We start from the raw sequence: 17,047 nt of genomic DNA on the forward strand, positions 1-17,047 counted from the left end.
TATATTGTGCGCAGACCCTTAGTCTCTCTTTCGCAATTTAAGTTTAACACAAAATCTTCTATTACCAAACAATTCGATAAATTTAAAACAAATATAATATTAAAATACATAATAATATATAATAAAATATAGCTCAAATAAGTCAAATAAAAGAAATTGTGCTAAGAAGAACTACGAGCCAAACAAACAAATTTTAATGTACGTGAAATGATACAGTTAACATTAAATAACACATAAAAGTAAAAACAAAGATAAAAATATGTCTATACATAGAACTAATGTTTCACAATCCCAATAAAAAAAATATAATATTATTATATCTTATTATTATTATTAGAAATGAGCGATATAAACAAATTTTTATTATTTTTTGTTTAAATAAATTTTCAACTTGTGTGCATCACGAGTGTTTTATGTAATGCTAGTACATAAGTATAAAGTTCTTATACAAGAAATTACTACAAATGAATATCTCCACAAGCATTTTCTCGGTTGCCTGAATCCGATGGCAATCGCAACTTTGGAGTAGTTCCTACCTCATAGGGTTAGTAATCTGATTTTGGTGTAACGAGGCTTACTATCTGGTATCTCTATCTGCGATTTTAAAAGACTTAAGTGCAGGTAGGCTGTATCTATTGCGTACACATGATAAATAAAAGCACTTCCTTTGTACATATTGTTCTCGTTTACTTCGTATATTTTTTACGTACTTTCGTATATTTTTTCGTAAAATAGATCGACGTTACACAGAAATACAATTTTTTAAAATTTCATTTTTTTCCTCTTTTTTGAAATTTATACGTTTTGTATATCACTGAACAGAATTTTTTAAAATGTATACATACGTAAAAAAATTGAAAACGCTATTACGTAATTTTAAATTTTAATTCGTTTAAAAATTGAAGCAATCTTTATCTTTTGTATATGTATACATATATATAAATTTAAGATTTAAAAAATTGTAATATATATATATTTAAATATATTACAGCATAGTGTTGAAAAATATATATTCTTTGTTATTGATTGTTTCTACTTTTGGTGCACTGTGGCAATATTACATGTGCCACGTACGGTACATCAGGTGCACCATTGTCATCTTTCAAACGATCTTCGAGTCCCAGTTGTAACGCTTAGTCTTGTTGATTTTACCCTCAACGACAGACTCAAGAGACGTCAGTCGACGTTAAATTACGAGTCACAAACGCATTGGTAGAAACACATTTTCGCACATATATTTTTATAGTCGACCGTTCTATTTGATCTACGTTGTACATAGAGACTACTGCATCTCTCAACGACACGGGAATTTATATTGCTTGTAAAATAAAATCGAGAGTTTTATGGATATCGATTGTTCTCGGTTGCGTACCCTGTTACTTAGTTTACGTGTATGTCGAGTGCATCCGTTTTAATAATATACATATATGTATGTATATATATATATTTGAACTAATTACTAAAAGAAAGGATTTTGTGAAAAATACTAATAATGTAACGCTAAAATTTTATACTAAAGTTCAAACTTACTATTAGTAAAACTTATATTCAATTATTATAATCACTTAATTCGATTATAATGCATATTAAAACTTCTTTCATCAAGTTTGTTAACGTTAAACCTGTTACTTGAATAATCATTTCAACTTTCTTACACAATGAAAGTTATACATACATGTATAGTTAAATAATTCTTACATATAAAAAGTATTCACTTCGGCTTTAGCAAACTAGGACGCGTGATATTAAATTCTCGTACTACCACAAGAACTCTGACGCGCCATCCTCCTGAAAAAGAAACTCCCTATGAGCATTCGGATCAAATAATAGCGTGACATGTTCCATTTGCATTTCGCATTTTTCATTCGTTACGGCGTAGCAGCAATTTCATGACCAAAGGTATGCCATTAATTTCAATAACATTCATAAGTTTTTTATCAAGGCCTTTTTGCGTGAGAGGACTGCGTTACACAATTTAACATAAAAAGTTATCAGATCACCATTGCACAGTTTTAATAAAACTTCCAAACTTCAAGAAAAATATGCTCCATACAAAAGCACACGGCTAATCCCGGAAAAAGCTGACGCCAAAGCTTTTTCTCGTAACTTTATCGAATCGGTTGCGTGAATGGTTAAGAGGGTAGAAACTTGTTAGCTGACTGATTCAGATGGACAAAAGCTACCGATTCTAAGGGTGGCTCTTTATAGGATCAAGACAACCAGAATGTTCAGACCTCGCATTGTCAAATATTCTTTCATCAGGTCCCGTCATTGCTTTTTGGACTTCGTCCACCGAAAATGAAGAGTCATTTCATGCCTTTCTTCTTTATCTTGCAGATTAGGATCAATACTCAACTGCCTTTGGATAATTTGAGTAAATGAAATCCTAATTAAACTAAATGCGAACAGAAAGTACTATAATAAAAAAAATATATGCTTTCATGACATAAAACTGTAATGATAAAATTACTCGAACTCTTTTAGTGTTACAATAAACGCGAAACGCAATAAGTAGCGAAATGATGCAAATCAATCCCTATAAAAACCGATAGCGAAGAAATTTCCTTAAGCTTTTCCGAAGTGAATATTTTTCGCCAAAGATTACTACACATTTAGAGCAAATTATTTGCATCCTACTTCCGTGTAATATTTAATGGATTATGCGACAATATCACGCAAACGCGCGGTCTAGAGTATGATAGCATTAGAGAGTAAGTCACGAAAGTGAAACACGCCATGTTATTATCGTCATTCAAGCTGGAGGAAATCATTAAAAGACAATGTTAAGTGTTTTTATCAACGATACTTACACGATACTATCACTATGTGCATTTTAAAATGCATTTATCAAAATTTCCACTATTATGAATACGACTTTAAATAATTTGTTTTTAATATTTACAAAGAAAATACTGTTTTCGATAAATTCAACAAAGAGTAATATTTCATTAATTGTTATATCTCATAAATTGTTTACACTCTTCGTTGGATGTTCTGTACATTTGAATTTTTACCAATAATTGTTCCTTCAAACACATAGGCGAATTACGTGAACGCCCACAGCGAATAATGCCTAATGAATGGATGTAAATTATACGCACAAACCGCATTATGCTGTTGATAATTCGAATTATTCGGATGAATAGATCGGAACTTTTCATCGGTCGCCGTGATTGTTGGAGGTAGCTCGAAATATCGGAACATTTTCAGAAGAATTTCTTCGCTATGGCAACGACAATTGCACCACTACCACTATCGGATCCCTAAGGATCACCCTGTTCGAAAGATTACGGTCGACGTACTACAGTATTTCGATAGAATCGTTCTCACCGCGGTGAAAAACGAGAACCCCGATAAGATTGCATCCGACCGAAGGAGGGGATGCCATGATATATGTACCTTGCTCACTTGAAGTCGCTTGATTAATTATTTTGAGAGAAATCTTGATGAAATTATCGTTTCTCTTCTAATTCGTCATGCACGATTATTTTGAAACAGATAGATATCAGGAATTCGTATTCACCATTGCATTCTATATTGCAAAAAAATCTCTTTAATTAACAATAAGAGTACAAAATTCTTCGGGATCGCAACACGGTAAGCAACATCGTTTAATAAAATAGAACGCGATATCCAATAAATTTATTATATCTGTATGATATATCGACTGGTACTTGTCGAGTATGTCGCATATGTTACACATATATTTTAAATATATATATATAAACTAAAGTGATATACACAAAAAATGAAATTCTTATACTGCATGTCACAAATAAAATGTTTCGCACCATTTTCTTTCTGTACATTCTGTTACTCGACCGTGAACGCTACCGTTTTTAACCAGAGGTGAACAAGCGGAAACACATCAGACATTGCCAACAAACTGAGCCAAACTATCTTGGAAATGTCGTTTCGACTTTTTAGTTCTGTTTGAATAATGACATACGACAAAACAAAAACAAGAAATTTATATTTCTAGATTCTACTGTTTGAAGATGTATTAGCAAAAGATAAGTATTTGATAAAATCAGATAAATAATACAAGACAAAACCACTTACTAACGAATTAAACTTAAAACTCACTAATAACTCAATAATGGTTCGTATAAAAGTGTATTCTGTATATTCAAACTTGCCGAATTTGTTTAGAAAAATTAATGTGGTCAATTAAAGTACTAAAAATTTGCCTATATAAACTATTTGAACACGATTGCTAGATATGTTCTTTATGTGTTCACACTAGAATTATAATAAATAGTTTCAGCTTTTATTCACGATAAAAATGCAAGTATTATTGTATATTGAATGTCGAAGAATTTTGTATAGAATCAAGAAAGAAGTGAAAAATAAAGTGGTGAAAGAAACTATAAATATATAAGTTTGAAAGTCATGCTCCCAAGAAGCATACAGCGCTTACAAGGCGTCAACAAAGCGCTAAAAAAGTGCATATAATCGCTTTTTTAGTGCTTTGCAAGCGCTGCTGTGCTACTTGGACTATTTGTACATCGTAATTGACCTACTTCATGGTCATCTGAAATAAAGATGGCCATGTCTGTTTTTTTCATATCTATTTCCTTCGTCAAAAATATCTCACGCTATATTTTTTTCTGTACAGCAAGCGTGAAAATATTCATATCAGTTTTTATAACAGTATTAAAATGTTTGATGCTTGAAATCATGAAATTCACACAAAAATATTAGGCACTACTTGTTTTAAGATTGAATATGGCCTTCTTTATTTATTTGTATTTAAACGATTTTTTACCTCAGAAAAAATTAAATTCCTTTTTAAATAGTCTCTCTTTTAGAAAATAGTTAATTTATGACATATATTAATATGTATTATAATATTCTCCATAAAGATACTCGAAATAATAAAATAATTTAAAAATTAAAAAAAATTTTTTAATGATTATTAATATTTGTATATTATTCTACATTATAAATATAAATTAAATTCCATTAAAATAACAAAATAATAAAAATAAAATTTCTTTTACAAATTTTATCGACCGTCGAATGTACTGTCTGCATTCGAATGTACACAAAATCCAAATATAAAATATGAAAACGTAAAACATGTAAATAATAAATAAACCTTATATGCAGGATATCGATTATATACTTTTGCATCGTTACATTAATGCAATAATCTTCACATCCTAATCCTGTATATTCTTTTAGTCTGATATCTTGTCTTTATTTTTCTTTGAATGAAATTTAATCATAACCTAAATAGATAATAATTTAAAAAATATAACGAATATTATACGTTATAATCTAATGGATAATTACGAATTAGGATCAATCAACTGGAAGAAAGAATTTTACTAATTGACCAATCAAAAAATGCTTTGAAGTATTCGTAGCGGCAACTCGATCGCACCCTTAATGCCATTATAAAAGCAAATGAAGTCTGTAAAATAAAGATTTATCTTTCTATTTTCATGTTGTTTATGTATTAAACTTGTGAAATTGTCCATTAAAAATATACATATGTAAATTATTAAAAATTACATTTTATAAAAATTCTAAAATGCTTGGGCTTTATTTCTTATCAAATGTAACACACACAGTATAAAAGTGTATAATAAATCTTTAATTCACGGACTTTCCAAACAATACCTCAACAGTTTACACACCTTCGTGAAAGCATTTGAAATACAGAGAACAGTTAGTGTCGCAAGAATAGAGGCGCTATTCTGCGCAACAGCCGAGAAAGAAAATATCCACGGCTGGATGCACTTTTATGTGTAGTTACTGCCTGATCTTCTTTTACTTTAACAGTATTTTCCAGTGTCACAAAGCTGTGTCGGACAAAACGAATATACCTTCGAATTTAAGCCAAGATAAGTACGTCTCTTCACATTTTTGTATAACAAACAAAATTTTTACTTGAATTTTGGAAGAAACGTACATACATTTAATCCGCACGTAAAGACTCTATTTAAAACTGATACATTTGTATAAGATAATATGTTTACTATAAATTTTATTGATAAATTACATCTTATATACCTTCCAACAAGAGACACACACGATGACACATGCAGGGAATCATTACGCTGATTCTACAATGAGTCGGTAATCGGTAGGCTTAAGTCTTATCAGTGAAGTTGACCAATAGCCAATGACTAAGGCCCAGTTTCACAACTCATGGTTAACTCTTAACCGAGGTTTAACTTATTCCTAATCTTTTTCTAATGCTAGAATTGGAAAGAGATGAGAAATAAGTTGAACCTGGATTAAGAGTTAACCGTGAGTTGTGAAACTAAGGATAAGGCTGATTGGCTAACTTCACCGATTAAGACTTAGACTTCCGACTACCGACTCATTGTAGAATCAACATTACATGTTGTTCGTCCATATTGAACAAGGATGAAATGATCGTTGTGCTGTAGGTACGTGAGTCGTTTATTGGAAGGCATCCGATATTTCGAGGCGTTTAGAAACAGTTCGGTTGACGCGACGCACAGAGTTCCGCTCGAGTTCCGCAGCGCGTCATGACACAAAGTCTTCGACCTTCACTCGGATAGAGAGTACCCGATACCAAACGACGCCGTGTATCATCGTATTACCACTCGAGATGCGATTGCGACAGGTGTGCCTACGTTCCGATATTCACTGCTATGCATTTTTCCTGCTAGATTACTTCCGTTTTAATATAAATTACCAGAATTACACTAATAGAATATAAAATAGAACGCAGAATTTCTAATAATTTACTAAAACGTAAGCAATCCTACAAGAAAATGCTGGAAATCTATAATAGACGTAATGTACATATTATGGGTGCTTTTCAATTGTAAAATCACTAGACACTTTCATGCACACGGCGATACTTAAGTTGTGTTCTAATCTCCGTAATTGTCGACACATAAATTGTGTTCCAAATTTATTGCCTGTGCTGCACGTCTACAGTTTACGTTACTGAGACAGTGAATTTTGGAACACAGCCAACACTACACATCCGTATTTTACACGAGGGCTACTAGTCGGCTGTGTAAGCTTGTGTTTTCCAGTGACAATTACATGTTACTAATCGCAGCGGCCAGAAACGAGGTCGGAGGACGTTGAGTGCAGGTCAGCATTTTTGCTTTTTTTCATTCAGCACAGGCAGAGAAAACTATGTTTAATCTAACTTTACCCAAAACCGTGCCCAGTGTACAAGTTCTGTTTTAATTGAGTCGTGTACAATGCTATACTTTGTGCATTTCTGTGTACATTTGTGTTAAGATGTGTAGTTGAAATCATCCTATAGATTTTCATGACTATTGGCAGTGAATATATCGGAACGCAGCAATTATGAAAACGTCGAGCGTATAAACGTTCTCGTACAAAACGTGATCATCTTAGTGATAATTTTCTCAGAATTTCTCAAAATTTTTATATAAATTACAAATTTTTTCAGAATTTCTGAATAATTTTATAACTTCTTAGAAAATTTCTCAGTTTTTTATACAAATTGGATTTTTTCAAAAGGTCCAGAAAAGTCTTCTGGAATTCTTCATATACACTCATATAAATTCTGAAATATTCTAAATTCTAAGATTTCTAAGATTTCTCAGTCTATTATTTCTGATAAAATTTGGAAAAGGTCACGATATTATTTTAGAAATAATAAAATAAGAAATCTTAAAATTCCTAGAATATTTCAGAATTCACATATACGAGAGATATGTGATACTAAGAAAAAATATAGGCTTTCTCAGTATTTCTGAAAAGTATTCTAATTCATATAAAAACTCTGAGAACATGGCAACGATTATTATCAATCCACGCATTTGCTTAATTCTTCTTAATTGTAAGGACAAATGTACACAATAGACAAAACGTCAGCCAATTATTACATATCGTTAAAAAAAAGTTGATAATTATTGCATTTTAATTAGTGAGTACGTATACATAATCATTAAATCATATCGCGCGGTATCAATGTGAAACTGCCGCGGCAGCAGCTTCTACTATTTGAATCCTTCTAACGATAGCTAACGAAACGTGTCGCAAGTGTACATCGTGTACAGTTCGGTGTCATTAGCACGCGATTAATTAGCAAATTACAGTCGTGATTAATCCTATATCGTGATATATCAACCGTACATTCGACGTCGCGAATTCAAGTCGATATGCTGAAACGTGAGATTTGTTTATTTACATCTATCGTGCGAATAGCCAGCAAAACTAACCCCATTTTCGCAAATGTGTGATATGCGAGTGCCAGGCGAAGAGGAATCACAAATAGAGGAACAAACATAGGAATCTGAAAGGAGGAAGCAATCTAGAAAGCATCGGGCATCGGCTGAGCATTCACAGGATAATTGAATATTAAATACTTGTTACTCGGTTCGATTGAAATCAATGGTTTACCTACCAAATCACCCTTGCTAAGTTAATTACATCATTGCGTAATATAATAAAGCATTGTTGATTATTTAAAGAAATACTTGAAATATTTGATAAAAAAATGTTTATAGTGCATTTAAATAATTATATAAATTATTTGTATGAAAGCTAAAAAATTATAAGATTCTTAGTTTAAAATATTATCTAAAAAGTTTTATGTTTATCAAGTATATAGTAAGAAAGATTTTATATTTGTATTAAAACCGTTTCTTGTTAAAATGTTTGTGTTCAATTTTTAACATATTCAAGTGTTGATTTAACATGATACAGTTACATCATTTGAATATTTTGTGTTAAATATTTGACATTTCTCTCTCTTTATGTCGAATATAAACACAATTTATGTACAAATAATATAAAAATAATATAGTTTTTTGAATAATCGTAAATTTTAAAATTCAAATGTAAATTCTAAGGTATATAAATGAAAATAGATGTGTTACAGTATTACATTATAAATATTAAATTTTTGAACTGAAGAAATACGGTTCCCTAATTTGCTCTTAAATTGTGTCTTACATTTTTTGTATTAATTTTTACATAATGTTTGTGTTACTTTCTAGTACATATATTCTTCTTATGTTAAATTTGAATGAATCATTTGGAACACGTGAAATGGGTCCCAAACGTGAAATTGTGTTAAATTTAACGCAAATTTTTCAACTCTGTAAATACTTACAAAGTATTGTTAGAAAAGAAACTTTTCAAAAAGTTGTATAATGCTTTTGAATAATTACTACAGAAAGAGAAAGAACACGAATAAAAGTTTCGCGCAACAATTATTTCCTAAAATGTTAATCGTTGTAGCATGTATATTGTTGCTGTATATTAATTTAGGTATGTTTGTGTTTTACAGTATCAATGTAGTTACAACTCCGCTGCTGCGCATCGCATCGATGAGTCAAATAAGCTTTTATTTTAAATCAAGATAATGAATCTAATATGACAGAATATACTATATAGATAGATACAAGATATATTAAAAATAGATAAATTAATATATTATAGACAGATGCAAGATCTTATAGATCTGTTATCTTAAGATGGCTAGAACAAATTATAATTATTAGTATATCGATATTTAATCCTGGAAACAGTCGACATTCGTTGATTTATTGTGTGTACGAGTACGCCCAGTAATGAGCTCGTAAAATAGAGCTCATTATATCGGCCCATTATTTATTAGTACTGTTTGGTATCTTGCGATACGACAGAATAATTACGAGATACACCAATTACGTGAAATCGATACGACAAACATATAGGCATAAACGAAAAAATAGAAATAATTTCGTACATAAAGTGAGTTTTATTTTAAATAATGATATAATATCCACAAAATTAATGTTTTCAAATTTAATAAGAATATTATTATGTTTTATGCTTCATGTCGAGCATTTATATGTAAATAAAATTTTTAGAAAATGGAACTGAACAAAAATACCATAAAGATATGACCTAATAATATTATTTGATGAATTTTCAACATTAAATGCATTATAAATAATTAAATTTTCCAGTTTATTTATTATTAATAAATAAATACTAAAAAATAAAAGCAAAAAAGAGAAATAAAATAAAATTGTAACAAATAAAATAATCGTTATAATGATAAAAATTAATGTTTTATATCTTTAGAATATAAAGTTTTCATCAAATTTCTTCATGGCGTTTATATTTTATAGATAAAGAGAAAAGGAGGATGTTTTTCATATATTTACATGAAATAAAATAAATATATAAAATATAGTAAGAAATATTAGTTAATGTTTGAATAATTTTTTTCTTGTTTCTTTTTTTTCTAAACATCTATTTAATATTAATATTTAAGGTCTACGTTTAGCCTCTTTATATTCTTCCAGGATTAAATATAAATTGGTAGAAGAAAATAGTATTCACGAAGATTTATACAATCTGTTACAAATAAATAAAAAAAATTTCGCAGTGTCTCACGTAGCACATTCCAATCAATATCTAATAAATAAACTCGCTTTAATTTTATCTTAATTTTTTATTATTCATTTTTTTATTTTATTTCTCTTGAAAAAAAAGTACAATACAGAAATATCCTCGCGCAACAGAATTTTCTATTTGTGATTAATCATTTCATAGTTAAACAATTATCAGTTGTATTTTCAAATATTTATTGAAAAATATTATATTAAAAATAACATTATCACATTGTACTGTTACGATATTATGTTTAAATAATTTAATTTAAAAAAATTAATCTGTATAGAAATTATTAAAAACAATTGCTAAATAAATTTCACTTGTCATTATTCAAAATATCATTTGGCTTTGGCAATTTGTGTCATATAATATGAAATTAAAGAAAATAGCAATATTTAATTTATACTCTTTCATTATATTTTGATGCAAAATAATTGTTTTTAATAGAAATTGATTTTAAATATTGGATATTAATTATAAAAAGTCATATATAGATGTTTCAATTTTAATAGCTTAAAAACTTCATGTAAAAATATTAATGTTAAAACTAAAAAGTTTAAATAGATATAATTTTTGGAAACTTATTAAACTATGTAAAAAAATTTTTATTTTTTTTTTTTGAAAATAATCTAGATCCTGTAATATTTACATATTGGAATATTTCATATTTAGGTATAGTTAGATATGTCTCTGATTTTACAAATACTATTGCGAAAGCTTTATGTTTTGTAATAATTGCAATACATGCAATTGCAATATAACTGTAATATGCATATAAATTTTTGTTACTTTAATGCAACTATATTTATATATTTTAAATATGTCACTAACAACACGTAAATATAATAATAAATGCGAGATATAATGTCAAATAAAAAGTATACAATAAAAATTATATACTTTAACACGGATGGTTTATTATCTTTCATTTTTTAATTGTACTTTTTGTTATCAACTAAGCGTAAAATAATTGTATAATTACATTTTTAGTCGATTTTAATTTCGAATTTATAGAAAGATTAAAATCTTTAGAAAATTTTCAATTGTAAATGATTAAAATTATCTTTTAGTAAATCCGCTGCAGCTTATTTTGCTTATACAATTTCATTCGTCGCTATAGTTTAACTTTTTTAAGTTTCAAAGTAATTTCATTGAACATATATTTTATTGAGTATTAAAAAATAAAAATATAGCTTGAAACAAAGGACGAAATTATTTTTCGTACTTCCAGTATTGAAGGCATATATTTAAAATTTCTTTTTAAACACTCTAACATGCTCTCGCAGTGTCCAAAACTTTTTTATTGGAATATTTGAAATATATTAAAATAGTTAGGATAATTTTAAAACATTTACAATTTTTCTCCGAAAACTTCTTACGAGTATCTAATATCTACAACGTTTTTTAAAAACTCTGTGTACTCGCTTTATCTTTCTTTACGAGCTTTTCAATACTATATAAATACATCTTTCATACTACCGTGTATCCTAAATAAAAAACAATACGATCATGTGGTGCATTAAGTATTGCAATCTCGTCGATCTCAACCTGCACATTCGTATCGCGTTCCCATGTGGGTTAACGAAATCCTCATCCGCGCGAGCGACCTACCCCAAAGTCGGCTTGCGGCTTGAATCCGGCTTGACGTCCATCGGTGGAAGGAAGAGAGACTAGGGAGACTTCGGGCACTCGAGTGGAACTGGATCGCACAGAAAATCTTAATTTGACATCCGCACACCAGCACCTTGAGTTTCCGCAGGTCTTTGCCCTGCCCCTGTCCCTTCTTTTCGAGCGGCTTGCTCGCCCCCATCAACCTTCCCTTGGTACCTCTCTCCCACTCGCAACCCCAACAGGAGCGAAGGAGCTCCTCTGGCAGTCGGTTGTCGGCTTCTCTCGACTAGGGACATGCGCAGCGAACCACGGAACGACAGGTGCGCGCCGCGCCGACAACCGCGAATCGCTTAGTTTCGGGTAAGCGCATGATTCGTTTCTGCCGCTCTGTTCTCACTTCGAGACAAGCCGACCCGCCAGTCGCTCGCGACTCTGTCTCTGATTCGGTTGTTCGCTCTCGCTAATCTCGTGTCATCAACGTTTTCTCTTCTGGTCCTCTTATGAAACCATCGACAACCGGAAGAAAGATTGTCCGTTGGTGACGATCGCACGATCGTGGATTCTCTCACTGTGGAGAGGATCATCTGCTAGATCCCATCAGCTGTCAACGCCCTGAAACAAGGAGGAGGACCCATCAGCGCTTATCGAGAGCGCACGTGTTCTTTCCCTTGTTTGCTTCCTGTCAGTCTTCCTCCTTCGTTGACAGACACAATTTCTCTTTGAAAGGTGATGAACGTGTTATCCGGTTTTTCTCCTCGTTCGGACATTCGTCGCGCGTTACGTTCACCCCGATTACCAATTTAATAAGGCAATTTTCTTCTTGAGATCATTGAATCGCGGGGGTGCCGTTAAAAGTATATTAATCGTGCTAATAAAACAGTGAGTTTTTCTCGCCGATTTCATCAATTCAACGGTGATTGTGAATTACTGTGATTATCTTGGTGAACGCGTACGATGCTCTTGATGAATGTGGTGCTCTAGGAAAGTTTAGACACGTCGGTATTCCGGCATCCCAGGTGGATCCCTCTCGATCATGCACCGAGGACAGGATCTCTTCCGCACAAGTGTGGGAATGCGAGCAACCGCGGCGGTCGTCTTCCTGTTTCTCTGCGGATTCATCGTCCTACGCAGAGTCGAGGGTGAGTCAGCGACCTAAATTTCTCCCTCGAGATCGGCCCGCGAATAAATCTGGGATTACCGCTAAGAGTTCTGTGAACTACCTACACGTATGATGCATCATATGCGTCTGACAGGTACTTGTCTAAACAAAATGTACGAATGTGGTTGAATACCGTGAAATATAAATTCAACGCGCAGTCTAATATACCGGAATAAATAGAACATAAAAGAAAACTCGAGGGAGAAATGTCCGAAATTATTCGGGATTGAGTTCATATTTCATTTTTATTGCTCCAAAGTAAAGATTGCGCCTTTTAAAAATCGCATTAAAATAATTATCGCTGTCTTTTCTCGATGTAAAAAACGAGACATCTGTCACAATATAAAAGTAAACTCTACTATGAAATCTACTTAACTTGTCGTCTAGAAACCGTTTTATCATCCATAAATAAACGGATGTAAATGGGTATGATGCTGTTCGCTGAACAGTTTTCTTCATAGCTTTTAGTTATTCTTAGTTTCGATTGTCAAAAGCTGCTGTAATGCGCGTATATACAAATACTTTGACAGATTTTAATAATAAAATAATAGTAAAAGCGGACAACGGAAAACCAAATCTAATTATATAATGTTATACTTGAATAATAAAACATTTGGTATGTGAAATCTTCATGCAATGATATTTTTATTCGATAATAAAATATTAACATTTTCTGTTAGGTTAAGATTTTGTCATGTCTATCTTTTCGTTGGAATTATTATTATCTAGAAAATGTAACTGTAATTACATTGAATGAAGGTTTCATATATAAAAAAAATGTTTTATTATTCAAATTTATTATTACACAATTATATTTATATTTATATAGAATATATATATAATATATACTTATATTTATACAGGGTATCGCCAAATATTGTATTTCATGGGCAGATAAAGCGGATTAAACTGAGCTGAAAAGTCACCTATTATTTTGCAATTTTCAAAATAGTTAACAACATATCAATTATTAAATATTATCAAAAATTGGTCTTCAATAATTTTTTATTCAAATACTATCAACTTTACAGAAAAACTGTGAGAGACAAAAATGGTTCATTTTTTTCTCATAGAGCTCTAAGCATTTTTTCAGAATTTTTGATCAACTTTTTAGTACTACATTTTCTTATTTTTACTAACATGAGAAAATACGGTATTAAAAAATTTTGAAAAAATTATTAAAAAATTCTTAGAATTTTATGAAAAGAAGATAAACAATTTTTGTTTCTTGCAGTTTTTCTGTAAAATTGATAGCATTTGAGTAAAAAATTATTGAAAACCAATTTTCGGCAATTTTTAGTAATTAAATACCTTGTTAACTATTGCGAAAATTGCAAAATAGTAGAGGACTTTTCAAATCAGTTTAGTCCTCTCTACCTGCTGATAAAATATTTGGCGATTATTTTGGAACACTCTGTATATAACATATTATATTAATAACAAAATATATGTTATTACATATGTTTGCGTATTATAAATTCTGAAATAAGTATGTTTATGATGCCATTAAAAAGCGAAAAAAGAAACAAAAATAAAATATGTTGTCAAGATTGTTCGCGAAAATGACGAGAATTAGGATGGAAGAAAATGTACAAGCCAAGAAACAGCGTCAGACTTCTTAATGCCTGTCTGAAGAGTTGAAAAGCTCGACGGAAGGAAGCCAGCCGACGGGTGGAGAAAACAATAATGCTCAGCGACCAGAAATTCAGAGAAAAATGCTTTTATACGCGAGTATAATTTCCCCCGTGGAAAAGCAACGTCCGGCTGTCCCACCTGCGATTCAGCGAAACGAGATTTTAATGTTGCACGAACGTTCGCGCCGTTGCTGCAACTCCTGGCGTATACTAGAACGGGGGCCTCGCGTGTTCAAGGCCGTGGAATAATAGCAGCCACCCGTCGCGCACAGCCCCCGGATGTATGCACGGCCATTGAAAATCAGATGAAAGGGAAAGAAACGGACGTGGTATCTGTACATCTTGAGGGGCTGCGGGAAAAATTCAAGTCGCACGCCATACACCGCGTTTATTGCAACTGCGATATATGCTCGCCCATGTTATTCGATACATTGTATGCACCACCGCGCTCGTAATCAAACTCCCGATCGAGTGAAAAAAGGCTGTCCTCGATTGCGCATCGCTGTGAATTTGCGACGGGAAAGAACGGAAAATATTTTCGTATCTTGTACGTCTGCGTTCCAATCTCGAACGTGTATTATTACACTTCGACGTCGAACGAAAGTGCAAACTGAGATCACGGATTTCACGAAGATCGATCAGCTACCCTCTACGAGACAAATGTCCCTCCATCCCTTCTTTTATCTTAGAAATCTTATACAGAATCTCTTTATGTTGTACGACATTGCGCAATATAAAACTATGGTGGAATAACTTTTCTATTTATATTAAAATCCTGAAAAATCAATCGTTTTGTTTATACTTTAGTAAAGAAATCTTATTGGAATTTAAAATTAGCGATATGCAGCTAGTACATCAATATATCACATGCGATGAGCGGGCTCTTTAAATATCCGTGGAGAATAAATTTACGCTGATCCTATCTACGCTATTATACACGATGCATACGTAGATATCTGGTACGGAAAAAAATGTATAAATCGTCGCGAGCTGCTTTCGTCACTGATGTATATCTTTGCATATAAACGACATCCTGAAAATCACTTAACGCCGTTTTGCGGCGTTAGTACCGTAACTTTCGTTGCACGAAACAATTTGGAACTGTGTGCGCGCTATATATCATCGCGTGTCATTGATACGTTCATGAAAAGATTACCTGTATGGGATATTAAAACACAACTAAAATTGCAACTGAAATAATCGGCGCAATAATACCGCAACTGTCAATCGTGAAAAATTATAATACAATAAAGAAATATTTTCACGAGTAATTATTTATTTACGATAAATCTTTGATACAATAGAAATAATATACATATAGAAATTGGCGTATCATTGTCCAATTTTTTAAAATAATAAGCACATAAGATATGTATTATTAAAAATGATAAATACTTTATGGTTCTAAACTGATTTAACGCAATTCTTTCATCACATTCTGATAGAATTAATTTATTGTACGATATCTTGAAATAAAATCTTAAATGCATTATATAAGCCTATTACACTTGCACGTTGTGCGCGTAATTACGTCGGAAATGCTTCAAATTCTAGTAATCTGAAAGCACATCACGTGTTGGCCAAGTCCCAGGCAAGTTCTAAATCTGTGCGGCCGCTTGCTTGGAAACAAATATAATACGGTAGGCCGCAAAACGCGTTCGCATGTGGCAAAAGTACAAGGAAAGCAAGTGCAACAGAAGCTTTCTAAAAGCGGCGACGATCGTATGGAACGCGATATGTATCTGCATAGCAATAATACATATATTGGAATAATGTAAATTACAAAAGTTATATTGCTTATTATTTCATAACGTGATTCAATACTGCGAAAAATTTTTGGTTGAAAATGGACGAACATAATAGATTCTGATCAAATCGATCAGAATGCCAGTCGAGATAACCAAATGTCCAAATGATGATCGGAATTCTGTTTGATATGATCAGAATTTACTGTTTCGTTCATTTTCAGAAATTTTTCTCAATGTGTAAAATTAGGAGTTGAGATCCGCTAAATTCAACGAAAAAAAATATATAATATGTTTAATTAAATATAAGAATTCAATATATAAGAAAAATATGTGTAAAACTTATTCATAGGTTTATATAAATTACTTTTAATAAATTAAAATACTAATTTATATAAATTAGTTACAAAATAAACTCTTGATATCATGAAATTTAATCAAATAATTTTTTTCTTTATGAATCCTTTAATTTAAAATGTATCTAATTTAATTGTTTTAAAATTATAATAAATATTTTGTTTTTAAGTATGTATATAAAT

At 31.3% G+C, this 17,047-nt stretch overlaps 1 protein-coding gene across 6 annotated transcripts in view; it reads left to right on the plus strand.

Annotated features, from left to right (window-relative positions):
- Positions 1 to 12,249: 12,249 nt before the first annotated feature.
- nrm (neuromusculin) overlaps positions 12,250 to 17,047 on the plus strand; it is a 178,989-nt gene continuing 174,191 nt past the window's right edge. For all 6 annotated transcript variants that reach the window (XM_018504426.1, XM_018504444.1, XM_018504403.1 and 3 more), the window contains exon 1: positions 12,250 to 13,109. In XM_018504426.1, coding sequence (XP_018359928.1) covers positions 13,004 to 13,109 — 106 coding nt within the window. In that variant the 5' untranslated portion in view covers positions 12,250 to 13,003. The remainder of the gene's footprint in view (positions 13,110 to 17,047) is intronic.

Source organism: Trachymyrmex cornetzi, unplaced genomic scaffold, assembly GCF_001594075.2.
Source record: "Trachymyrmex cornetzi isolate Tcor2-1 unplaced genomic scaffold, Tcor1.1 scaffold104, whole genome shotgun sequence".
In the NCBI taxonomy this organism is placed as follows: Eukaryota; Metazoa; Arthropoda; class Insecta; order Hymenoptera; family Formicidae; genus Trachymyrmex; species Trachymyrmex cornetzi.